The sequence below is a fragment of the Peromyscus leucopus genome, chromosome 16_21 (assembly GCF_004664715.2).
Source record: "Peromyscus leucopus breed LL Stock chromosome 16_21, UCI_PerLeu_2.1, whole genome shotgun sequence".
NCBI lineage: Eukaryota > Metazoa > Chordata > Mammalia > Rodentia > Cricetidae > Peromyscus > Peromyscus leucopus.
The window spans coordinates 41,679,683-41,706,931 of NC_051084.1; the positions used below are offsets into that span (position 1 = coordinate 41,679,683).

At 44.5% G+C, this 27,249-nt stretch overlaps 1 protein-coding gene across 4 annotated transcripts in view; it reads left to right on the plus strand.

The window, feature by feature from the left end:
• The window catches only part of Il1r2 (interleukin 1 receptor type 2), a 37,738-nt gene extending 13,453 nt beyond the window's left edge, over window positions 1-24,285 (plus strand). For 3 of the 4 annotated variants that reach the window (XM_028865841.2, XM_037199710.1, XM_037199711.1), the window contains exons 2-9: window positions 4,144-4,292; window positions 5,502-5,763; window positions 12,156-12,336; window positions 14,780-14,954; window positions 17,257-17,319; window positions 19,264-19,399; window positions 20,757-20,899; window positions 24,096-24,285. In XM_028865841.2, coding sequence (XP_028721674.1) covers window positions 4,144-4,292; window positions 5,502-5,763; window positions 12,156-12,336; window positions 14,780-14,954; window positions 17,257-17,319; window positions 19,264-19,399; window positions 20,757-20,899; window positions 24,096-24,280 — 1,294 coding nt within the window. In that variant the 3' untranslated portion in view covers window positions 24,281-24,285. Of the gene's footprint in view, window positions 1-4,143; window positions 4,293-5,501; window positions 5,764-12,155; window positions 12,337-14,779; window positions 14,955-17,256; window positions 17,320-19,263; window positions 19,445-20,756; window positions 20,900-24,095 lie in introns of those variants that run through there. The other variant, XM_037199712.1, reaches the window with a different exon arrangement.
• Window positions 24,286-27,249: the final 2,964 nt, after the last annotated feature.

Consider the following 27,249-nt stretch of genomic DNA (forward strand, 5'->3'; position numbering starts at 1 on the left):
ATACTCTTGCCCTCTCCCCCAATACTTCAGACCCAGTGTGTAGAATCTCTAAGTGCAGGTCAGAATTGTGTAAAAGAAAAGTTATTCTTTAGGGAATTCATTTGTTCCTCGGTGTTTATGGGTCATTGACTTAAGGATCTTCTAGACACTGAAGACTGAGGATTCTCAAGACCCCTATAAAAGATGGTACAATACCTGTTTATGAGTTATATAATCCTCCTGTATACTTTGAATCATATCTATGTCACTTATGACGTCAAACACAAAGCACATGTTAGATGTGTAGTTGCTATAATGTCTGGCTTAGGGAATAACAAGAACGATGTCTGTGCATGTATAGCAGAGATGCTGAGAAAGAATAAGAAAGGCCAAGTTTCCCAACCATGTTTTCTTACTTTAAAAAGTGGTCTTAGCAAATAGGCATTTCAGATACAATACCATTCTGTGAAAGAGAGGGAAGGTGGGAAGAAAAGCCCTGAGTACAGGCCTTTATGAAATGCCATTAGGACTCTATTCTGTCATGGGTCTGTATGGGTACAAGTCTCCAAGCCCCCTAGGTCTACAACTCCCTAACTCAGACAAGCGGACTCACCCCCCAATCTGGTACCTCACCACAGTCTGTTCCCTCTTCCTCCTCCTCCCATACGGAAGGCTGTATTTGGGAATGCAGCAGAGATGTGTAATTTTTTTTCAAACCCCCTTTTCTGTTGGAATTTAGAAAAAGCAAAACTGTCTAGAAAGGAATTCCAGTCGCACATCTTTAAGCATATCTCTGAGAGGGCACATGGATCTAGCTGCTTGCTGACTGCAGGTTGGAGTCATCTGGGGTGGGTGGGTGGGGGGAGAATGATTACTGATTTGGGGAACTCCCTTCAGCTGCAAATTCTCAGGGTGTTAGGTACTTTTTGAAAGCTTCCAGGTGATTCTAGGACACAGCAATGCTGAGAAACATGAATCCGAGTGGGGACTTCCTGAGAAGACACCTGTGAATCAGAATCTGGGGCACAATAGTCTCCTCACTTAACATGTGCTAAGCAAGTCAGTTAATGCATGGCAAGTCCTGCTTAGATGCCTCTGAAGACACAAAGGGCTAAGGGGTAAAGGGCTGTCACCTCTACTCACTGTGTCCATGTACTTTAGCAGGACCGTCTTAGTAAAAATGCTTGGCCCTGCTTCCAAGTACAATATGCAGTCACACTGACATATCAAAGTAAGAGTGATGTACTGAATTTTCCCATTCCAGCTTTCAAGTTTTGAGGTGTTTCTTCCTCTTTGACCACCTACCCCCTTTACCCCATCTCTAATGAGACTGAGGTCAGGAAACCAGCTAATACTCTACCCCAGGCAAGATAATCAGTCTCCATCTTTGGAAATGACAAATCGAGACAGAGGAATGCTCAAGGTACAGGGCTCCCTTTCAGCAATGGATATGACCCAGTGTTAAGACAAGCTTGGTAACTTCTCAGAGAGTTTGACTTTTGTCTTGCCTTGGAGGTGTGTTACTACCGCACTATGGACCAGCAACCAACACGTGGCCACATAATTAGTGTTCAGCGACCCAGAGCAGATGTAGTTCCCTATGTGGGTCCCCTCTGAGACCTGGAGAACTCCACCTTGGAGCTAGGCAGAGAATAGAACATCACGTGACCCGTGTTTCTGAAAGACTGAAGGGCTTTAGGGTCAAGCCTGTTCCACTACGATCAGGTTAGGTTTTCTTGAACCTGTATCCGGGCACTCCTGAAAACAAGCCAACACTGTCCGAAGCTCAGTGGAAAGAGGGGCTTCAGCAGCTGCCCATCTTATGACACAGGCTGCCCCAGGTTCTTACAGGAAGCTACACAGCTTGAGGCAGACGCTGACCCTTTGTCAGCTCTGGTAGAGGCCTTTACGGCTTCTAACCACAGAGTCGGTGGAAGGTGTGAGAGGACTAGGAGATCAGAGAAACCTGTGAAGCTCTGGCTTCCCTGGCTTGACTGCTACCTCAGGGCAACCCCACACGGTCCCTGGAGATCTACAGCCAGCTCCAATAGGAACAGGGACACCAGGTCAGAACCAGGGTGCTACTGTTAAAGGAAGGGAGTCTGCTCTCTCTGGTCGCCCCAGAGAGGGCAAGCTGAGTGGCATCCCACACTGAGCCCAAGCTCAGGTCTGGTCCCCTAAGGGGGAATGTCACCACCTGGACTGAAGAGGCTCTACCACCTTCCCCACAGAGTCACTATCACGCCAGCAGAGCCTTGACTTGCGTAACCCTTGACGGGCAAACAGGGAAGCAGTTTTAGTGTATATAGAGTTTCCTGTTCTATCCTAACCCAACTTCTTGGCCCTCATTCCAATATCAGCTGCCTGATGATGGGTGTAAGTGGGCAGCCTAAGGTAAGGAGTTTTACTTTCCTTCTGGTGGACACCTGCTTCGATTTCTCTTTAGAGAGAATGGATAGTAGGTTTCTGTAGAGCCGGAAAAGTCTTTGTCAGCCAGCTTGCTTTGATGATCCCAGTTCTAAATTCATAGACACTCCTAATAGACAGTCTATGAAAATACATCTTGGCTCTGGGATTGCCAGTGGGATTTCCTGGACATGGACTCCGTAGACCCCACCCTTGTCCATGAAGATAAAGGGGAGCACCATCTCGGGTCCCTGGGACCCAATATTTATCCAAAATTGGAATCTCTTCAGAGCCACAATCGTGCGCGCCTTCTCACAGTGTGATGAGGACCCACAGGAAGCTACCGCGCTTCCTCAGGGTTGGAGACAGCTGCCATCTTTTTTGGCAATGCTTTGACCAAACCGCTAGGAAAATTATTCTAAGAAAGGGGAGCAGGCTGCAAACAGAGATAAGAGTGGTTGTTAGGATCCAGGGGACAGTACTGTGTTCCCCAGGCATGGCAAACTATAGGTTTCTAACCAACCCCTCAGGAGAGGCATCAGGACCACAAGTCACCAGAACAGTCAAGGAGAGATTTCTATGCCTCTGGTCTTTGAGTGGCCAGAAACAGATAATGTCAGCTGGGAGCCTTTAAAAATCTCAGTAGATAATAATCTTGAGGGTGGAGGGTGGGATGAGAGAGACTGAAGAAAGTGCTGATTTCTCAATCTTGCTTTCTGTCTTTAACAAGAACCAGGCTCTGCTATTTAAGGATCACACTATTTAAGCCCTCTCCCTCACCGAGGGACTTCAGTTCTGAGCAGTCCCGGGTGTCCAAGGCAAGTGTCTCTGTTGGTACAGGCTTCCCCCCTGCCCCTTCAGAGTGATCCAGGGACTCTAGCCTGTGTTCTGCTCTCGTATGCCTACCCGAGCATAACCCCTACCACGGCCTCACTCAGACGGAGTTGCTTGCTTGCTTTCTACCTTGAACGGAGCAGAAGAACGCACACTGAGGAGGCATAGTAGCTTCTTCCTGTGAGTTGTGGTCCTGCCACTGGCAGGGTGAACAGGTAACAGGAAGGGCTGAGTGGAGGGGTAATAATGAGAGGCATTCCTGTTACTGGTTTTCCATCTATGACCTGTTAAATCTGCCCACATGGAACCAGGAAAAGCTCCATGACAAGGAAAACATTTGGCTTCTAGTGATTTGTTGAATTGTTCACAATTTCAGCAAGCGAGTTGGGGTACAGTAGGGTGGCGACTAAAATGAAGGGAGTCCTCATCTACATAGAGCCTTTGTGTTTGTGTGTTCAATGGGGAATTGTTGCAGAAGACCACGGAGCCAGAGAGGAGGAGGTGGAGGGTGGACTGGGGTCAGAAAGGGGTGCAAGGTTCATGCTGGGGGTGAGGAGGGACCTCACGCAGAGTGGTGTGTGGGTACACACCCGGAGGAGGAAAGGGTGCAAACAGTGACCCAGGGCTGGAGCTGCTGCCGTGCATTTCTGGAGAGACAGGCCCTTGGGACCTGAAATTTCCATTCCAGGTAGGTCTGTGGGAGGTGCCTGGGGTTTTAATGTTAGGCATGTTCAGAAATCCAGCCACAGGGAGACAGATACAAATGGTCTGAATTTTCTTATTTGAAAATCTCTAGACCAAATGTTCCCATTGTCAGGTGCAGTTTCAAGACCCTGTTCTGTCCCCCGCTTCCCACCCCCTGCCCCAGGGCCATCTTCTCATGGAAACTCACACTCCTACCAATGCCTCTTTCTCCTCTTGTAGGCTCCGAAAGCCCCGTACCCCCGGGAAGTTGGTGCAGACAATGTTCATCTTGTGTGTGTTGGTGGCTGGGGTCTCTGCTCTCACCACTTCATCAGTGGTGCACACAGAAGGGGTTTCTGGATCCCCCATTACATCAGAGAAGCACACAGGTAAGATAAAACCACTTCAGCTGGAAAAGGTCTGGGGAACACAGTTCTCCAATGGGGTTCTGCTCCAATGGGATTCTCCAATGGGGTTTTGTTCAGACAGCAAACTATAAATATTTAGAACATGGCTGATCGATCTGCCCTTATTCAAAGATACATTTGTTATGGAGTTTGAGACCCCTAGAAAAAGACCACAAATTTAATCCAGTTTGGAATTAGTTAAGTCTATTGAAGCTGTTAGCAGGACAGGAATCTCTGAGCCAAGCTTGAGCCTGCTGCTCCAAGGAGGGTAAGGGAAGAGTTTTAAAAGGTGAAAACTACAAGAAGACCTTAAGTATCTGCACAGGCAAGCAGAAAGTGTTCTGTTCCACCAAGGTTAGGTAATCAAGGTGACCGCAAAATAGTCCTTGAATGTCTGCATAAGAAGGTTGCAGAAGCAAAAACAAACAAACAAACAAAAAACCAAAACAACAACAACAACAAAAAACAAAAAAGGCAGTCAGTCATATCATAAAAGTCATGGTCATGGGTGTATATTTCTGGGTGGGATTCATGGAGTTAGGGTTACTAAGAATTTATCTTCCAGGGACTGGGGTCAGAGACAAATGGCTAGTGGGTACCAAAGGTGGAGGCTTAGCGTAAAATAGTTTCTTTTGATCACAACCAATCTGTTTTATCTGTATTAATATAGTTCAACTTTTAATATCAACAAATGAAAAAATATGACCATGTATTTAAATATTTAAAAGAAGATTTAAAATTTTGTTTTTATTTGTATGTGTGTGTGTGTGTGTGTGTGTGTGTGTGTGTGTGCACCCATGTGTGCAGGTGCCCTAGAAGGCCAGAAGAGAGTGTCAGATCTCCTGTAACTAGAGTTACAGATGGTTGTGAGCCTTCTGATGTAGATGCTGAAGAATGGCACTCTAGTCCCCCGTTTTAAAAAAAATCATATTGTAAATCCAATTTAGCTGCCTCCTCAGGATGAAAATTGAAATTGATGGTCCCCAGGTTATCATTTGGGGAGGCTAAAGCATAGAAACAGGTGGTACTGCTCATGAGACCCTGGGTGCAGGTCATTTTGTTGGGAACACACAGAATCTTACTTAGATCAGATTGCGTATCCTTCCGTGGGGACCTCCCTCAGTTTGGGGACTCGAGGTTTGGTGATGGGAGCAGGTTTGGGACCTAAAGCCTACTATCTCTGACCATCAGTGCCTGGAGACAACTGCCGATTTCGTGGCAGGGATTTCAAATCGGAATTCAGGCTGGAAGGCGAGCCTGTGGCTCTGAGGTGCCCCCTGATATGGCCTCATTCAGATGCCTCTGCCAGCTCCCACACCCTTCTGACCTGGCGTAAAATGAACTCCTCTCAGCTGGTCCCAGGAGATGAGCCAAGGTTGTGGATTAAGGATGCCACCCTCTGGGTTGTGCCAGCAGTGCAGCAGGATTCTGGTACCTACATTTGCACATTCAGGTAAGACACTCTGGGACTGCGGCAGTGTGGCTCCGGACATTGGAGTCCAAGGTTTTCAGCAGCATACAGATGGCAGTTCACACGATGTTCTCCTTGATGTCCCTGCAGAATTCCTGTGCTGGTTAGGATTTATTTGTTTATTTTGTCAACTTGACATAAGCTAGCTTCATAGAGAAAGGAAACTCCATTGAGGAATTGTCTCCATCAGACTGACTTATAGGCAGTTAACGTGGGACACCTTTTGATTAATGATTTATAAAGAAGGGCCCGGCCCACTGTCTTAGTCAATGTTCTATTGCTATGAAGAGACAACATGACCATGGCAACTTTTATAAAAGAAAGCATTTAATTGGGGCTTACTTATAGCTTCAGAGGTTCTAGTCCATTATCACCACGGTGGAAAGCATCATGGCATATAGGCAGATGTGGTGCTGGAGAAGTAGCTGAGAGTTTTACATCTGGATCCACAGGCAGCAGGAAGAGACCCTGGGACTGGCTTAGGCTTTTGAAACCCCAAAGTCCACCCTCCAGTGACATGCTTCCTCCAACGAGGCTGTACCTACTCCAGTGAGGTCATGTCTCTTAATCTCTCTCAAAATAACACCACTCCCTAACAACCAAGTATTCAAATACATGAGCCTCTGGGGGCCATTCTTTTTCAAACCACCACCCTCACTGTGGACAATGCCTTTCCTGGTTTGAAGGTTCTGGATTGTGTAAGAAAGTAGTCTGAGAAAGCCATGCAGTGTTCCTCCATGGCCTCTGCTTCAGTTCCTGCCTTGACTTCCCTTCATGATGGACTGTATAAGCTGTGAGCTGAAATAGACCCTTTCCTCTCCAACTTGCTTTTTAGTCATGATGTTTATCAGTGATAGAGAGCAAGCCAGGACATTATGATAGTTCCCTCCCTCCCTTCCTCCCCCCCTCCCCCTCCCTCCCCCCTGTGGTGTATTTGATCTCTGCTCAGATGTCACCTCTCTGGAGAGAACTCCCCAGTCATGTTAGCTGACACAACATTTGGTCCTCTCTCCTTACCCTCACGTTATTATTATTATTATTATGAAGTTTTTTCCACCAGACACATCTGTTCTGTGCACAGGTACATGATATTTATCTACCATCAGAACATGAGCCCCAGAAAGATGGAGACCTACTTTGTGCTCTTCACTGGTGACTCCACCTGATAGAGAAACGGGACATAGATGGGACGTCCCAAGGAGGATTTTAAAACAGGATGGAGTCTTAGAAGTAGATGAGTCCAATTGATTATTATGTAGATGAGGAAAATCAGTATGCATAGGAAGTTCTTCTGGGGCAGGAGGAGGGGATACACCATGAATCTGGACCAATATCCCCTATTGTATGTCCCTATTGCTTTTGGAAAAAGTTGTTGTAACATACGTGTAACATAAACCCTACCATGTCACCTATCTTTAAGTGTACAGCTCAAGCAAGTTAAGTACTTCCATATTGTTGCACCACCATCAACATCGTCCACCTCCAGAACTTCCTCTTCTTCCCAGATGGGAGCTTGTCCTCATTAAACTGCAGCTGTCTATCCACTCCTCACCCCCAGCCCCTGATAGCCACGATTCTACACCCCCCCCCATCTCTATAGATCTGCATCTCTAGATGCTCCATGCAAGCATTACAGCCCATGTCTGAATTCCCTCCCTTTTCAAGGCTGATCGTTGCTGTTTTATGGTGCAAGCATCTTACTGTCTGTCCATTTGTCCTGCCGTGAACACTCAGGCGTGTTCTGCTTTGTGCCTATCTTCAGTAACGCCATCATGAAGCTTTTGTTCATGTTTCTGGATCACCTGGCAATTTATATCTGTTCTTAATTTTTTTTTTTTTTCAGGAACTACCAATCTGTTTCCCACAGCAGCACATTGACTTCCATCCCCACAGGGGTCCTGATGATAGCTCCATTCTTGCCAATGCTGGTCGCTTTTTATTTTTCACAGTGCTGTTCTAATGCGTGTGAAAGGGTGACTCGTGTCCTTGATTGTCATTTCCTGGGGTTTCAGCTCTCCATGTCTTTCTTGGCCACTTGTGTATATTTCTTGGAGAAAATGGCGACTCAAGCTACTCAAGGCTTGCCAGTTTTCAGAGTGGCGCTGTTTATTCCTTGTTATTGAGTTGGAGGAGTCTGAGATGTTTACTCCTTATTGGCTGTATGACTTGGGGGTGCTTTATCTCACTCTCTGACTTGCTTATTCACTTCATCAGTAGTGTCCTTTGCATAAATGCATTTATATTTTGGTGAGTTCTAAATTATGTACTTTCCCCCCATTGTTTGTGTTCTCTGGGGTTAGGGAATCACAGATGAATTGGAAGTGATAAAGCTTTCCCCTGCATTTTCTTCCTATATGATATGTTCTTCTTACATGTTTAATTCCTATGTTTCAGGTGCCTGGTACATTTTTGAGCTAATTTTTGCATACAATGTGAGCTAAGGGTCTGGCCCTTGTTTTGCATGGGGTTTTGCTGCTTTCTCGACACCGTTTGTTAAAAAGATGGCTCTTCCTGCAGTGGTTGGTGTTGAAGTGTCCTGCTGCTTCCTGAAGGGTGAAGTTGTTGGCCACATGTTGACAATCTTTATCTTTCCTGGTGCAGTTCTTCTGAAAGGATTAGGACACACCCTTGACCTGACTGGAGAATAGCCTTCTCTCTCCAGATGGCTACTTCTGTTCCCCAGCCTCTGCTTGTTCCACCCACCTGCTGGCTTTAGAGCCCTTCTAGATTTCATTAGCTCATTTATGGAGAGATCCACCAGGATATTGACACTTAGAAGGAGATCCAGACAAGCTGATGTTCTTAGCAGGAATGGAGGAAGCTCAGACAACACCAGACCCAGTCTGAGGTGGGGTGTGTAAGAAACATGCATGTGTTCGTGGCATTGAACATTCTTTCAGATCAAATCCAGCTTGGCACTATGGTCTATGCGCCTCATTTCCCCTATAAATAACTTAGAGACCGGTTTAGACTTGTCGACTCTTGCTGAGGAAAGCAGGCCAGGGATCTCTTACTCCTTGTATTGGGGAAATGGGAACATCTAATTTTGCAGCTTCTTTTCTGCTAGGTTTTCATTTGACTCTCTCTGAGGAATACTCCCAGGAAAACCAGGAAGTGTAGTAGAAAAAAAAAATAAAAACAACTGAATCTGGAATCAGAAAGACATAAATGGGAATTTTAGCTGCCCCCCACCCCCGACCCTATATCCTGATACTCAAGTCTCAGTTTTCTTCCCCCTTGAGAGGTTTGGTGGGAGGGTTAAGTACGCTAACCGCAGCATGGGAAGGATCTGGTGTATGGAGACTCCTGGTCTTTGACCAATAGGAGCATGGAGCCCCTGCAGGGCTACTGCCTAGAGGTACAAGTGTTAGGGAGGGGTGAACAGAAGCATGTTGGCCTTGCAGTTAATTTTTATGCTAGATTAAGAGATATAGCTAATGCACTTATTTTTTGCAGGGTAAAGGGGAGCACTGAGATTGAGGTGGGGTGGTGAAGACCCCGGTGTTTAAGTGCTCCTTGCCTGGGGGAATGCTTGCTCTCTCTTCCAACTGTGTAATAATACTGGGCTTCCACCAGAGTGGAAATCTCCAGCCACTGCTAGGACAAACTTCAGCATTTACAGTTCCAGGACACGAGACTGCCCGGCTCTTCTGTTTGTGCTCTTGCTATTGGGAACTTACATGACCTTTCTCTCTCGCTCAGAGTAGTCAAAACAATGTTGCCAGGACAAACAGTCCTCAGTCTTAATGTTTTGCCCAAGGGGGAAATAATGGAATGGAAAAAATAGAAAAAAAAATCTGGAATAAATACCAGATCAATAATATGACCAAGCTCGGGACTCTCAATATGTCTGGCAAGCTTGGGTTCTGGAGACTTCTCGTAGTTCATGGGATTTCCAAGAGCATTTAATTTTTTGCCTTTTAATAGCTATAGAGACTTAGAAGGTTACTTAAATTTGAACTTAATTTACTTTAGTTGAAAACACTATAATAATTACTATTACCATATATATGTACATACATATATATATATGGTTAATTTAAGGTTACTTAAATGTGTACTTAATTTATTTTAGTTGAAAGCACTGTAATTATCATGACTCCCATGAATCTTACTCAATTGATGATCACTTTGCTAAAACTAGCTACTGTGAGCACTCTCCAGACTTCTCATTTGCCTCTTTTCAACTTGTAATGTGACGATTTATTAGACAACTTCATACTCATATTTACTGAATTGTGGTTGTTTTCATTTCCCATTACTGTCCTTCATCCCCCTCTTTTTTGCCATTGAAATCCCTTTTCTTCCCCCAAATCCTCTTCCAACTTTGGTGACTTTTTGTGTGCATGACCCATTATGTTTAATCATGGTTGCTTGCATAAAAGCATGAGTGGGTCGTTACTTACTAGTAGAACACGGGTAATTTATCAGTGGCCATACCATTGAAGAAAAGGACAACCGCTTCCTCTGGGACCCAGTCATTGCCCATGGTTCTTCTTCAGTGAGGAGCGGGCCTCAGGGGCTCCTCCCCAGTGCACTGTGCAATTGTAACCACCCGATCTTAGAAGACCACAGCTGCTATGAGTACATGAATACAGTGGCTGTGTCATGTGCGGAAGATGCTGTTTCGTGGCATTAGGGTCTTAACATTCTTTCCATCTCTTCTTCTGCAGCATTCTCTGAGTCTGGGAGTGGGTGCTATGAATGTCCCGTTTAGGGCCAAGCACTCCATAGTCATCTCTTCTTTACGCTTGTACGAGCATTCTGTGTTGCCACCCGCTGCAAAAGGAGGCTTCTCTGATGAAGGCTGAGAGCAGCATTCATCGTTGGGTATAAACATAAATATTTAGAAGGCAGTTTGACATCATGCCCATTTACAAAACAAGAGTAGCAAGTTTCCCCTTAGGGCCTATGACTACTCTAGCCTTGGAGGATAGGCTTATGGAACCAAGCATGCATTTCCTCCTGTGGTGGAAGCCTCCGATCTAACCAGAGAGCAGCTGGTTACCTCCATAAGAGCCATGCCATTCTTAGATCAGTGGGCATATCTTGCCAGACAGGAAGCTGCAGCTTATGGGGTCCACAGCCAGTTAGACTGGTGGTGACTTTTCTCCTCCCACAGTTTGCAAAGTACTCTCTGTGAAGGCTAGCCAGTGGGGAGGCTAGAACTTCCAGCATAGATCCAGCTTGATTTCTCAGTGTCCTTCAAATCCCAAGTGTGATTACTCATTTTTCTTTTAAAAAGTGAGAGCTAACATTCTGTATTTTCTTTGTGCATAAATTACCCATCTAATTTAATTTTTCTTGGTTTTATGTTTGTAATTCCTTTTTAAAGCTTTCATTCAGTTAAGTGATGATCAGATCTCTCATGTATATCTGTCGTACGTTATTGCTTCTTTGGATGTATATTATTAGACTTTTTTGTGAAAGTAACTTTTATACTATATTTGCAATTGATTCTCGTGGTCTCAGTTGATGTGTTACTCATCTTAGGTAGCTGTTCATCTTAGGGTCTTAGCTGATACAATTTTATTTTTTCTGTTTTAGTTTGTTTCATTTTTTTTTTTTTTGGATGGTGCAAATTCAATGCAGAGCCTCGTCCACACTAAGTGCACGCATGCTCTGCACGCATGCTCTATACGCATGCTCTACCAGTGCTCTTGCTTCCAATCCCTTGTTTTTCTATTTTAAACATTACATTTATTAATCTCTTCTACCCTTCATCCATTTCCCTTTGTATTTCCAGCAATATTTTTACCCCTGGCCTTTTCCCAGTCCCAAGGGCTTGATGGAATCACAATATTAGGATTATGGGTGGGCTGACAAACATTTAAAAACATCTTACCAAATTACTTGTGCCCCGCCCCCTCCCCCCAACCCGTCATGCATTTTTGTTCGTGTCTTTTAAAGTTCAAACACGAAGTTCTCAGCAGTTTTCTGAAACTAGAAATCAGTTGGTAAAGGATTCCTCGGGAAGGAAAGAGGTTTTTCTTTAATGGAGACAGTGGTTCTTGGGAAACCATCTGTTTGGGCATGGTTCCTTGGATCATATCCAGGCTGGGTTCAAGGTTCTCAACTTTTGAATCTCTTTGGAGAAGACGTGGGGGTTTCTTAGTGTCCTGGGCTCTGGAATGAAGCTTCTGCAGGGTCCTTCATGAAAAGCACAGGGCATGCAGCTTCTATATAGCAGTTAGGATGTGAATGAAGCTTTTTGTATCCCAAGAACTTAGAGCAATCGGGAGTTAAGCAATAGTCATCAAGACAATGCAGGCAGGGTTGAATGGGGTGGAGAGTTGTTCTTACGTGCATTAGCTTTTGTCCTTCTGTTCTTGCCGTTCATTGCCTCTTTCTTTTTTTTCTCGATAAACAATTAGAAATGCATCGCACTGTGAGGAAATGTCCGTGGAACTCAAGGTTTTTAAGGACACTGATACGTCTCTGCCACTTGTCTCCTACTTGCAAATCTCTACTGTCGCAGCCACCGGGTTACTAGTGTGCCCTGACCTGAAAGAATTCATCCCCAACAAAACTGGTGGAAGAGTACAGTGGTATAAGGTACGCTTCAAAACACGTCCGCCACAAAAACATGTCTTACAGCCCCTAGAATACATACAAAAACCTGTTTGAAGACAATATCTCCATGTAGACACACATACACGTCCATACTTAGAACTGTAGTATTAATTAAAATGGTGGTGATTAGTGTTGCCTATTGGTCCTCGTGTGGTTTGGGTAAGGTTCGTGTAGACAGACTATGAAATGATTCCAGGGTAAATAGCCATGAAAGAGCTTTTGACTGTCACTTGCCTACAAATAAGCAGGGAAAAAGAAAATACCCAACTCTGTTCATTTCTAAAAAAATTCATATACATGTTAAAGGAGTCTCTTTCAATGCCCAAGGCAGGAGTAAATTCAGTTACAATGTCCCTCTTGTCTTCTTAAATAGCAAGGGTTGTGTGGATTCTGAGGTCATCAGACATCATTATGTTGAGCACAGGCCTCAAATTATAGCCTAGAGTCACTTGTCTCTATGTAACTCATCAAATACAGAGAGTTTTCAGTTTTTAAATGCTTGAAAAAAATTAGAATACTTCAGAGCACATGACTGTTGACCTCAGCTCAAATCTCAGTGTCCATAAACACATTTGTGTTAGGACACAGCCATACATACCATCAGGTCATGGATTGTCTGTGTACCACTGAACAGTGGTGACAGAGACCTGGCAGACTGGTGGCGTTAAAACATGTCCTATCTGTCTCTTGTCTGAAAGAACTTGCCAACCTCTGATCTAGATCATAGGGTGATGCTGAGAAGTCTAGTATTCAGTTAGTCATGGATAAGAATTGGTCCTTTAATCAATAGGTTAACCAGTTGACTGGTATGATAATGACAAAATGCACATGTGCGCATGGGCACACACACATTTATGTACGTCACAGCAATGCAATACTGGAAACTTGAAAATGCTTTTCGGAAAGTAGGTTGTGCACAAGCCTGGTGAGCTGGAGAGGGCCCTCGCTAGGTTTAGAAAGAGCACACAGAGGACACATGCAAAATGTCACCTGCAGAGGACAGACGTGGGTCTGTAAACAGTGTGCCTGGGTTAGGAACCTTACTCCTTTTAGTTTGGTCCACTTGCTCCCTCTCTTGAGTCTGTTTCTGCTGTAAAAAGGGGATTAGCCATTCCTGCCCCCTGCCATTGTTTTGAAGGTCATGAATGGAGTGATTGCAGGAAGCACCTGATACTTACATCTATCCCATGCTTAATAAATGGGGCTAGCATGACAGCATTAGCAATCGCTGCTCCGTCCGCGGTCATGCTGAGCATTTCTGAGTACGTACTATGATGAGCCTGTTCCGACCTCAATAAATAGCTTACCGCGGTAGGGACTGCTCATCTCTCTCCTTTACAGATGACAGGAACAGATGAAAGTGACCCAAAGTCGCAGTTTGCAGAACCTCTGTGATATCGTGCCCTCTGTCCATGTTTGTCTATTCATGCTAGGAGCTGTAAAATCCCGCCCTTTAATGAAGTGTATTTGAAGACAAGCTACTGGCTGTCTGTTTTGTCTGTGTTCCACCCAGAGTGCGATTGTTATGTCACTCAAGATTATGTTTGATTACTAAAAGTTTTGAGCTTTGATCACATTTTCTTTTTCCCTCCCTTCCTCCCTCCCTCTCTTCCCCCCTTTTTTCTTCCTCAGCCCCTCTGCCTCATTCCTCCCCCTCCTTTTGACAGGGTTTCTCTATGTAGCTCAGTCTGGCTTCAAACTCATAATCCTCCTGTCTCAGCTTCCCCAGTGCTGAGATTACAGGTACACAACACCATGCATAGGTTTATCATGGTTTAGAAAGCAATATTCTCGAGGACATGCTTTGCTGAGGATCGTTTTCATCCTATATACTTCTCCGGTTTTACTGGAGGCCTTGCTCTCGAGGGTTCTGTTTACATAGGAACCTACGGGACTCCGTGTCTATATGGGAAGATGGACCCCAGATCCCCTGTTTATTTACTTAAAAATGTTTTCTCTTGTAGTAAGTGCTACAATTGAAAAATGCTTTTTAAAGAAATTTCTGCAACGTGCTCCCTTCCCATCCTTGGTCTTCATGTCTTCATGTTAGATCTTAAATATATTTGTACTTAAGTGGCCTAAAATAAGTTAATCTTAAAAAAATCAGATGGTAACAGATTCCTTTTCCTTACCTGGGTATGGGGGCACATCCATGTCCTCCCAGAATCCAGAAAGCTAAGGTAGGATAACCAGGAGTGTAAGGCCAATGTGGGCTACATGATAAGATCCTACCTCAAGAAAAAAAAATAATTTTCCTAAAAATTCAGTTAAAAGTGTGCCCCAAAGACAAAATTGTCAATGTAAACATGTACCAGGGAAATTCTTGGGTTGTAGGCTCTACATTGATTGACAGTGATGATATGATCCGAGTGCTTGAGAGTCATGTTATCCTATGATGTAACTTTATTACATATTTCCCCTCAAGGGCTCTGTCCTCTTGGATAAAGGAAATAAGAAATTTATAAGAGCAGGGGACCCCACACGCTTACTGATAGCCAACACATCCATGGAAGACGCGGGCTATTACAGATGTGTTGCGACATTTTCCCACAAGGGCAAGGACTACAACGTCACTAGGAATATTGAACTCCGGGTTAAAAGTAAGTACTTAACCACTGAGGTACCTGCCATGCCTAGAAGCAGCATAATGAGAATAAATTCAGAATCACATAGAAGCCCTGGAATGTCTTTGGCATAAAGAAAAACATGTGTGTCAACTAGTCTAAAGGTTACTAAGATATGTGCAAGATACTTTGAACAGTATCTACCAGGGAGTTCTGAGAGAAGGAGAATTAATTCTTGGGCAGGTAAAGGGTTAAAGTGGGTACTTGAAAATGGCAAGCCTAAAACTTACCACTAGAGGAGGCCAAACCCAGGTATCCTTCTGGAAAATGGAAGGTGCAAACTGAGCCGGTCAGGACATACTTGCCATGCTCTAGTATATACTTCTAAGGTACAAAGATTTTACTGCGGTGGTTCTCAGCCTGTGGGTTTGACCCCTTTGGGGGTCACGCATCAGATATCCTGCGTATTAGATATTTACGTTAAGGTACGTAACAATAAAAAATTGCAGTTATGAAAGTAGCAATGAAGTTGTGTTATGGTTGGGGGTCACCACAACATGAGGAACTGTATCAAAGGGTCTCAGCAATAGGAAGGTTGAGAGCCGCTGTTTTGCTGGGTTTTGGCCAGAGCGCTATGCATGGACATGGCCCGTTCAAAGTGCCCTGACTGTTGTCTGTGGAGTATATACCTAGTGGCCCTTCATTCAGGTTGAGCACTACCTGACTGAAAGTTGACTGCAGAAACCTGCAGAATCTTGATTATTTTTCTCCCAAAGAATTGGCATGTTTGCACTGGCATAATGAAATATATTGGGGACAGGCACAAGTTTAAACGTGACATTGGTTTATGCTTTACATATATTTTTACGCATAACCCAAAGATAGTTTGATGTGAAGTTTTATTATTGTATTTCTTTTTGAGACAGGGTCTCAGGCTATGTAGTCCAGGGGCTATAGCCTGGCTTCTAACTAGAGAACCTACTAAGTACAGAGCCTTCCCATGTTGAGATTACAGATGAACGCCACCAAGATGGCTATCACAGTATTGCAAATAACTCTGTGCATAAAACCTGGGGAATATGCAGTATTTCTTTATACTGAGGAGCAGACACAATTGGAGTCTTTAATTAAAGGCGGACTTCAGAGAGCTTTGGAAACATTGGGGGCTTAAATAACTTCTGTGAGGGGGAAAAGAACTTCTCTCACAGAAACCAGAGATTCTTTTGTGTCATAAGGAATATCTTATCATCCGTGAAACCAAGCCTCTGGGTTATACTTTTTTTTTCTTTCCTGTCCTGTGAGAACCCATTCATAACTCCTTGCTTGTTTCAAAGTAGTGCTTGAGAACACTAGCTTTTTTCAGGGCTTGTTTGTGTGATACTGCATAGAAACACTAGGGGGCGGCAGACCTGCACTTTGTATTGAGCTGTGAAACTGGGGAGGCTCAGTGGTTCTCAAATAGCGAATTCTGAGTAGTCCCCACACAGGAGAATCTAAGGTCCTGTGCAGATCTGCTAAACTGGAGCTTAGGAGTTGTGCTGAAATCTGCTTTTCCCAAGCCCTTCCCCACCCATCAAGGCCTTGCAGGTGCACCCTCAAGCTGGGGAACCATCCTTGAGGCTGGCTTTTCTCCCTTGATTGTCCCAGCCTTGTTATAGGTAACAATGTCACTTTCCCAGTGCTCATTTCAGTGGTAATTTAAGTGCTCTTTAGCAGACGAAAGGGGCCTCTTGAGGCCAGTTGAGGGATGGCTTCCAACCCCTCCCCCCCTCCCTCCTCCCTCCCTCCCCAGCTGTCCTTTTTGCTCTATGTCAGGTACCCAGTTCCTCAAGCTGGTTCAAATCCCTCAGAGGTCCACCCCAGCCTTCCTAAAGAGTTTACCTCCTTAGTGAATAAGAAAGACATCAGTGACCAGTGTGGGATTAGTCTCATGCACGGGCAACTTTGTGACCCCTGTGCCCGCTCTTGAAGAAGTGGCTCTTTAGTGTTGATGGGTAGGGCAGACCTTTAGGCACAAACCATCCTGTGGATAGCATCAGGGTGCATTCAGGAAGCCTGGGAGAAAACTAGCTAATTGTTCATCACAGAGCAGATAAAAAGACATCTGTCAGAGGAATGTGTAACTGTGGCCTCTTCCAGGAATGTCTCTGCCGGGAAAAGTATTGGCTTAAGATGCTCAGTTTTATGGAGAGTCCACTTCCGTTGCCAGACAAAGGCCGATTCTCGAAATGCCTGGCCACATGGGGAAAGATCACTTAATTAACTAAACAATGGAATTCAAATCTCAGCTGGAAACCAAGCCTTCCCTAACGCAATCTTTTCTTTCCCACCTTCTCAGAAACAACCACGGAGTCCATCCCTGTGATTATTTTCCCCCTAGAGACGATACCAGCATCTCTGGGTAAGGATCTGCATCCCATGTGCCTATCTGAGGTTTGGGGGCCTGCGTCTGCTGACCACACCATGCCTTTGGGTGTAGAGTGTTGGAGGGGAGCCCAGAAGCCACAATATGTAGGGGGCTGACATAAGCAATGTAGGGGACCTCTGTCTTTGCCAACTACTTTTAGGATTACATCTGAGAGCAATGGCACTTTATGCTCTCAAAATTACACCTACAAAAAGCTAAATGTAAGGAGGCAAATGATTTGGTCACAGTTATTCACTGTAGGAAAGAGTCCACAGAGCCAGTATCTTTAGTACATTTAACTTAATTCATGTTCTCAGTATTTAGGAGCTGCTCCGAATCCCTGTAAGAATCCATTTGTCAAACAAAGCCGGCCGCAGCTGCCGAGACTGCTTCCTGTTATCAGAGTAGCTGCTCTAGCCCTTCAATGGTCTGATAACAAGGCTTTCCATTTCTACCCTGTGCTGCTGCAGGATGTCCTGACCGACACACTGGTTGGATGGTCCATAGTGCGTGGCCAGTGGTCATTTATTGACCAGTGGGCGCTCATGCCATGCCAACACCAACTCCAGGGGAAGGTTTTATTTCTACTGTTTACCTCAAGGAAAAGCCACGGAGGAGTCATGGAGATATAGTGCACTTTAGAAACTCACACTTGGTATTAAATTTGGATGCAGATTCTGGTCTGCATACCTGGGAAGCCAGCCAACATGTATATACCCTTTTTATGTGCTTGGTTTTTTAGTAATATAGGTTTTTTTTTATATAATTTTGATATTCATTCATCAAGCCCTAGCTTCAGAGTCCTTTTTAAAACAAAACATTATTATTAATTCTGTTTAGTGTTGGATTCAAATATTAAAGTTTAACCCTGAGGCCATAGAAATAGGGGGCTCCTGTGCAGAGGTTGGAATTGGTTGAATCCCTTATGCTTGCCTATTGACCAGCTACTTGAAAGCCAGAGTAGTGGAGGCAGTGGTTGGTAGGTACTGCCTGGCTCCCAGGTTCCTAGATCTCAGGTGCTACCCAGCCAGCTAAGTGAAGCCCAGTCCCAATCTGTTGCTTTGAAGGCGCTGCAGTGAGTAATGGAGTCACGTGACTACTGTTTGTTTGTTTTGTTTTTGTCCCAGTTCTGGGCACAGGGCCAGACTTTCTCTACATTAGGCATGAACTAGATATAATGGGCTATATTATAGCAAGGGGTGGGGATGGTGAGTATTGAAGGCCATGGGGACAAGAAGTGATGGAGGAGAGCTGATGCCTTCTCTGAGTGTGACATGGGACCAGACCTACTCACAGGCAAACCGCAGGAGGTGTATCTTAGTAAGATCGGAGCGAATGGGATTTGCTCATCTTTTTCACTGTCTACTCTTTGGTGACTCAGAAAGAAAGATGACTTCCTATGACTGAGGCAAGGCATTGGCTCCATCCCGATGCACAGCTGTATAGAAGTCGCTGTCCTTTGAATATGCAGTTGACTTTCAAAGGGTTAATTCTAAACTCGGACCCTCTTGGAACGGAGCCTCCCACAGGGAAAGAGTAAAGCTGAGGCCAGCAGTGGGCCGAAAGAAAGCATCACGTATGGCTAGATTTTCTGTAGTTAGAATCAGTGTGGAAGAAGACAGTCCATGAGCATTGACGGCTCCATAGGAACTGAGTGGCCTTGGTGGGGCCCTTTAAGTACGTGTGCTTTGGGGCTTTTGCCTGCACAGACCGGCGGACAGTCCTGGAGACATTTGGTAAATAAGTATGCAAACTTGACTTGAGCAGAACCTTTTGTGGAAACTAAATTTCCTCATAAGGAAGGGACTGACTTGTGAGGGGTGTTTGAGAAGAATAGGGAGGCCCTGTGTTGAGAGCTTTCTGAGAGACGTGAAGTAAAGTGGCCCCCTTTCCCTGCTGAGTTCTGATGGCTGATGTGTTATATCTTGCTATACCCAGGGTCAAGACTGGTAGTCCCGTGCAAGGTGTTTCTGGGAACTGATACATCTTCCAACACCATTGTGTGGTGGATGGCTAACAGCACTTTTATCTCAGTGGCCTACCCAAGAGGCCGTGTGACCGAGGGGCTATACCAGTAAGTGGGTGAGAGTGTTCTGCCGTGATGTACTTCCTTCTGGAGGTAATGTTACAATCAGGGCCTGTTAATAGGACATAAAAGTTATGTTTAAAAATGTTACAAACTGTTGGGAATTTAAGACTTTAAAAAGTGAATTTTGCCAAAAATTATCTTGAGAACCAAACATCCTCTAGACTTGTATGAGTTGCAGTTCACTAGTTGACTCTTTGAACATTTATTTCTTGATTTTTTGCATGTTTAAAATATTTCAGAGTTGGTATATTCCCATTTCCCACTCTGTCACATTCATTGCACTTAAAGATTTTCATAAGCCCTCATAAACATTGTGAGGCCTTGCCATAGTATCTGTGTTAGAATGGTAGCCTTGTAGCTTGATGTGTTCTAAAGGAGAGAGAGAGAGAGAGAGAGAGAGAGAGAGAGAGAGAGAGAGAGAGAGAATGAATTAGTTGTGTATAAGCATCCATCTTTTGGATAGTTTTTGCACTCTGAAGATTGACAGGAAAGGAGACAGATGGTCCAAAATTTCCCCTACTTTTTAAGTTGTAGTCTTGATACTTTGAATTAGCCTGGACTTGTGGTTGTCACTCTTTTGCATTTTGGGGAAGATTAACAAAAAGTTCTTTATGGGTCCCATTAGTGGATGAAGATGATGCATGGTAGCATAATCATTTGCTTTCAGTTCCTTGTTGCCAAAGACTTAGTCACAATAAATGTCCAGTGTTCGTCGACTCAGACTGCTTCCTTAATAGTTCTAGTTAACATATCTGGGATGCCTTTACTCTTATGAGTGGATAGTAGTAAAATATCTTTGGCTTCTGCTAACATTAGGAATGGTAGCCACCCTGACTAGTGCCTTCCCCGGGCTGGCTGTTGCCTGTGACCTGGATTTGTTTCCGCCATGAGGGTAGCAAGAGCAGAGGCAGGACACCTCTGAGGGGGTCTGGGCTTCTGGAAACTCCCTCTGCCTCACCATGCAATAACTGACTGGTGAGAAAGCCAAATTCCCCAAACTAGAATTTTCTCTTTCTACTTGATTATTGAAGGTATTTTTGTTCTCCTCAAACTAAAGTTTTCCATCCAAACCAAGAGGAGAGTATGGGCTTTCATTGTTAGCAAATGTCTTGTCACAATGAACAGCATCTTCAAGGATACATTGTCCCCCCGGGAACAGGCTAGAGGGTCTCTCAAATGAGAATCGAACATGATGGCAAGTTCTCCAAATTCCAGAGAAGTCGTCGGTCAGTTTATATAGGACAGATGTTTCTAATTTGAGAGTGTTTGCCTGGCTAGCTTGTAAAAGGCTGGTCTACTTGCCATAGACACATCATGCTTAATCAAATGTTTTCTCACCCAGCCAATATTCGGAGAATGATGAGAACTATGTGGAAGTGGCCCTGATTTTCGACCCAGTCACAAGGGACGATCTGAACACAGATTTTAAATGTGTTGCCAGGAATCCATGGAGTGTTCAGTCACTCCATACCACAGTCAAAGAAGGTAATGTATCTGGGGGACACTGAAAGGAAAACCAATTTGTTGAATGCTGGACAGAGCTGCACACTGATGAACCTCAAGTGTGTGTGTGTGTGTGTGTGTGTGTGTGTGTGTGTGTGTGTGTGTGTGTGTGTGTGTGTGTGTGTGTGTGTGTGTGTGTGTGCATGAATGTGTGTGTATTGTATATAAGTGTTCATGTGGGGGTGTGCATATGAGTGTAGTGGTTAAAGATGGATGATGGATGCCTTCCTCAATTGCTCTCCACCGTGTATTTTTTCGGACAGAGTCTCCCACTAGATATAGAGCATATTGATTTGGCTAGGCTGGCTCCACCCACCCAGCTGAGGTAATAAATGTTTGCACCCAGCTCTTACGTGGCAGCTGGGAATTCAAACTTAGGTCTTCATGTCTGCACAGCAGACACTTTACTGACTAAGGTATTTCCCCATTCCAAAACCTTTCTTTTTTGACACATGTATGTGTTGTAAGTGCACATACGTATGTGTGTTCATATGAGTGCATATGCAAGGGTGTGTGTGTGTGTGTGTGTGTGTGTGCCAGAGACTGAGTTTTCTTTAACCACTCCCACTTTATTTACTTAGGCAGGGTCTCTCACTCTAACCCAGAGCTCATTGCTTGTAGGAGTCTAGCTACTCAGCCAGCTCCAGGGTTCCCTTTTTCTCTCTCCTGGGTGCTGGGATTATAAGCATGCTGCCATGTCCACCCTGTAAATATGTAGGTGCTGGGACCTGCAGTCTAGTCCTCACGTTTGTGAAGGTAAATACTTCATTTACTAAGTTACTGTCCTGACCTCCAAACCTCTACTTTGAAAAAGAATTGTCAGTAGGGCGGACATTTGGCATTGGGAAATTATACTTAGATAAAAAGAAAACTAAGTTGCAATGATTTTTAGCAAACACACAAAAATCTGCAATGAACTGAATACCCTGTGTCCTCTTGGGGCTGTGCCTTGAATCACCAGGGTTTGCTGACCTGACATCTCACATCGTCTCTAGAAGGTGATACATCATTCTTTATCTTGAACTTGATGTTGAAAATCTCTACCCTGCTTTGTGAGGACCAGGGTTTCAGGGCAGCTGTAAGGTCAAAGTCACCAAACAACAGGAAATAAATGTAGTATACAAAGACATTTAAAAGACACAGAAAACAAACCTCAATGATTTAATCTTATTGTTTGAATGGCTAAGAGGAAAGTGAGGTACAGTTAATGTAGTTTCTGTTAACAGCCTTAGGATACGCTAACCTGTAGGTCACAGTCACTCTGGAGAGGAATCTAAATGCAGCCTTTGGAACAGGCTGCACCGGTCAGTGAAATGCCTTTGTTCTACCTCAATTTGCATGCCCAGGAAGGTAGCTGTAGATGTACTTTAAATTGGGAAGATGCTGATTTGGCCACACCTTGGAATGGTAACTGATGCTAAGTACATTTCCATCTGAGCTCTGTACCCTGCCGGCATCTGCCCACCCAAGCCTCTATTAGACCATAGGCATATCTATTGCCTCATCCAGGTACCTCCTCCACACACATTCTCCTGAGCTGCCCCAGATTGCAACTGCCCTGGCTCCTTCCAGATTGAAGGATGGATAGCTAGAGCTTGTGTGCCTGGGGGTGGTGTCTCAGGTCATCTCAATGCCATTCCAGTTGGGAGGGACTTGGTGATGTAGGAGCTGTAGAGATTTGGAAATCAGAGTTCCACAGAAAGTGGCTTCCTTATCTGGGGATCAAATTAACAAAGGAACCTGGACTGTGTGTGTGTGGTCCCTGCCCTGGAGTCCTTTTACGTGTTGGATCACCAGGCCATAACTTAGTGTGTTTGTCTCTGGGGAGGCTGTGGCTGCTTCTCAAGAGCACGTTAGGATTACGAGGTATATACAACTTGTTTCTCAGAAAATTGCAGCTTCATATTGTTCTCATCCATGTGGAATTGTAAGTTAGTGTGAGAATCCCCCATGGAACTGGCTTGAGATCCTATTAATTTCTGAGCAGAGCATGGCAAATAATAGCTCCAACTGTGTAATCTGACACTGGGGAGAAGGTTGCAGGTGAAGGGGACCTGAGTTCAGATGCCGGGCATCCATATAAAAAGCCAGCAATGGTAACATGTACCCATAATCACAGTACTGGGAGTAGGGGACAGAAGAATCCTGGGACTCACTGGCTACTCAATCCAGCCAGTAGATGAACCAAAGCTCAGTGAGAGGCCCTGTCTAAAAAAACGTAAAGTGGAGAGTGATAGAGGAAGACACCCAAGTTAGTCCCTGGTCTCTGCACACACACATCACACACATCCACCTACACATCGCCACATATGCCCACCCCCACTGACCCTACAATCCCCTCCACATGCATATCTACACCTATGCATACCCACGTATATATACCCACACACATACCCTAGAACTATCACACTTCACACACACACACACACACACACACACACACACACACAGGCACACACACGTGTGGGAACACCCTTACCAATGTGGAATCCTACATACCTATAGCCCTAGTCCTTGAACTGAAGTGAGGGGGACTCAAGAGTTTGAGGTCTTCCTGGGCTACATCTTTTTTGGACTCTATCTCAAAAAAAAAAAAAAATGTAGTGGAATTCTGGCCCTCTCAACATGATATCTAATAGCACCATTTTCATAGACACTTTATTATTGTATTCACAATCTCTTCTTGTCTATAGCAGAGATGTCTAGCAATCAAATATACAATAACTGAACCCAAGAAATAATCTTGGCACCCAAAGTTCTTTCCCCAAAAGTTTCTTGTCTTTGCCTTTATTTCCCATTTAATCCCCATGACACCTGGGGTTACTGGCAAGGCACAGATTGTCCCCTGGCACATCACAGACAGCTAATGGAGACAAAAGCAAGCTCCATCTTACATGCACTACCCACAGCACATCTTACATGCACTACCACGAGCCCCATGGCCTCGGCTCCTTACTTTGTGACGTCCTCTAATCAGGGTGTGCCCACCTTCTCGTTCTCTGATGGCACAGACGTCATCCTCCAATGGCCTTGGCTTTGGTGGAAGAGACAAACTTCCCAGAAACCAGTGCACATTTATCAAGGAAAGCAAACTCCGATTTGTTTCTCCCCTGCCGCCCTGTGCTGCCCTGTTCTGCAGAGAGACGCTCCCTCTCACACCCTTCTCTCCTCTCTACAGTCTCCTCCACATTCTCCTGGGGCATTGCGCTGGCACCTCTGTCGCTGGTCATCCTGGCTGTGGGGGGAATATGGATGCACAGACGGTGTAAACAGAGGGCTGGAAAGACATATGGACTGACCAAGCTACGGACTGACAACCAGGACTTCTCTTCCAGCCTAAACCAAATAAAGGAAATGAAATAACGTAAGGCTGACCTGTGTCGTCTCTTATGTGCTGTTTAGAGGTTCTGGTTTGTCCTCTGTTGCTTAGTAAAGCTCCTTGTTTGTAGCAGATGCTGGAAGTCCACACTGCACACTCCTTGAAAATCAGTGCCCGGAGTAGGAGCAGCCCCACCCTTTGTGGTCCATGTATGAGGACAAGGCATGAGGAGCCACAGCAGCTGTAGAGGTCTTGTGGAGCATGTGACCACTGGGCCCGATCCTTAGTACAATAACTTCCTTTCTCACCCCTCCAAACAACCACTAAAACAGGAGCCATTTGTTTTGAATAAGAGCGAAAACCTTCCAGCATACTCTGAAAGTCCAGCCACTCTTTTAATTAAAGTGTGCTAGAAGTCTGTTTGGTTAGGCTGATGGGACCTACTGGAGGTACAAAGATGCTTAAGGTGTAATGTGCCTTTAGAAAGGGTGCTTTTAATTTGGATTCTGGAAGGATGACTTAGAAATACTTAAACAGGAGAGTCAGTAAGGATTAGTGATTCGAAATTAGCAATTATCTTTTGCAGCAGATAGAAACCACCACAAGAACTCTCCATTGGTCAAAACGGCAGAGAACAACTGCCTGTAGAAGGCCCATCTCCAACGGATACATCTGCAACACAGCTCCTAGACCAAGGCTCAAAGAACATCTCAGAGAGGGAGTAAAGATCATGAGAAACCCAAGTCCAGGGCATCTGCTCTGGGCCAGTGTCTTCTAGATATGACGAGAAAGTTGTTGTACTTATGAAATATCAAAAATATTCTCTTCTAAACAGGACCTGAACATGGCAACAGTTGGTTGGGGCATTTCACAAGTCTCTATCCCTAGATAAAGAGCCACAGCTAATTAATGGCTGTGGAGGGAGGGAGGAGAGTCAGTCTTCTCCAGGGCTGAGCTCCCAGTAGGTTACTCAGCCCCAGGTGGTCATCCTTGAACACATACACATGTGAGCAACACTAAATGAACTCAGCAGGTTGTATATGGCCATATGCACATACATACACACACATATAAAATAATAACTAAAATTTCAATCATGAATTTGAGAGGGAGTTGGGGGCCCGGAAGGAGTGGAATGAGGGAGAGGGTGGGGGATATGATGAAAATACAGTACTCATGTATGAAAGTCTCAAAAAAAAATGTAATGAACAAAAGGACATTAAAATATAGCTTGCTTAAAAAAAATTCACTAATTTTTTCCCCAAACAATGGGGTAGTTTAAACTTTAAATTTACAGTTACTTAGCTTAGCGACCTCATTCTGAGTATGCTTTGCTACTGTCTTAGTTTGATTTCTGTTGCTATGATAAAACCCAATGACCAAAAGCAACTTGGGAAGGAAAGAGTTTGTTTGACTGGCCAGTTGGAGTCCATCACCAAGGGGAAGGCAATGCAGGACTCAGGGCAGGAACCTGCAGGCTGGAAATAGCAGAGACCATGGAGGAGTGCTGCGTATTGGTTTGCTCCTTAGGGTCACATCTAGCTCCCTTTCTTATATCTCCAAGGACCACCTGCCCATGGATGGCACCACCCACAGTGGGCTGGGCCTTCCCACATCAATCATTACTCAAGGTAATTTGCCTACAGGTCATTCTGATGGAAGCATTTTTCTTCAGTAGATGTTCCTCTTCCCAATAACTCTAGCTTGTATCAAGTTGACAAAAAAACTAACCAGGACAACTACTGTAACAAATTACAATAAATAGGGAGGCACTTATAAACAATGGGAGTTCATTTCTTACAGTTCCGGAAGTTGGGAGTTCAAGATCATCGTGCTGGTGTTTCCTGGTTCACAGAGAGCTGCCCTACAGAACAATTTCCTTCCAGTGGCCCCGCCTCGCAACACCATTCTGTTGAGGGTTAGAATTTCAACATAGGAATGTTAGGAAGACACAAGCTATCTGGTAGCACCCACACCCCTGTCAGTGTGAGAACATGGGTAGGAGACACACACAAAATGCTTGTGTTAGTGATCATCAGATGCAAACTAACTTTGAGTTACCTACACGTTCACACCCTATCCGGTGTTAAAGAGTAAGGTCCAGGTTTTTTGGATGCGGACACTCCTCTACCCCATAGTTCCTTTAGTAATTTGAGAATAAGAAAAAGGCGCCGGGCGGTGGTGGCGCACGCCTTTAATCCCAGCACTCGGGAGGCAGAGCCAGGAGGATCTCTGTGAGTTCGAGGCCAGCCTGGGCTACCAAGTGAGTTCCAGGAAAAGGCGCAAAGCTACACAGAGAAACCCTGTCTCGAAAAACCCCAAAAAAAAAAAAAAAAAAAAAAAAAAAGAAAAAAGAAAAAGAAAAAGAAAAGAGAATAAGAAAAAGGCAATATGGTTAAAGCTAGTGAGGTGCTGGGGTCAACTTGAACATGTTTCCAAGAACCAAGTATCTCTTACCTTCTTTGCTCAGTGATGTCATGCTGGTAATGTAGAGCCATTGTGAGTTTATTTCACCATAAAAAATGGCAAGTGCCACAAACAAGCACTTTCCTTCCCCAGCTGCCACAAAGATTAGACAGGCTCCAAGAGGTGCTAGTAGTGCTGCTCCTAGCAATTTATCTCAGGCAATCCTTTGAAAGGGGAGTTGATTAGAGATATACAAGTGCATGTCCTCAAGATAAAAAAAATTATGCATCAATTATCAGTTATAACTGCCCATATTGTAAGACAAAGAGAATGTTAATGGAAAATTATATAGTGTTTGGCATGATCCTTGGAATTCTATTACTAAGGATGGTCAGAATCGGGACAGATAGATCACAAAGGTAGCAGGGAAACTATTCAAAGCACATTGATAGCACAGATCGACACTACACTGTTAAGATTGACAGTGGTCCAAATGAGTGAAGTCTTTAAAGGCCTGACTGTTTTTCCAGGACTTTCTTGTATGATATTCAAAAGAAGTTGGAAGTTTGGTTAGTAGGGCAAACATAGTTGGAGCAATTCTCTATTT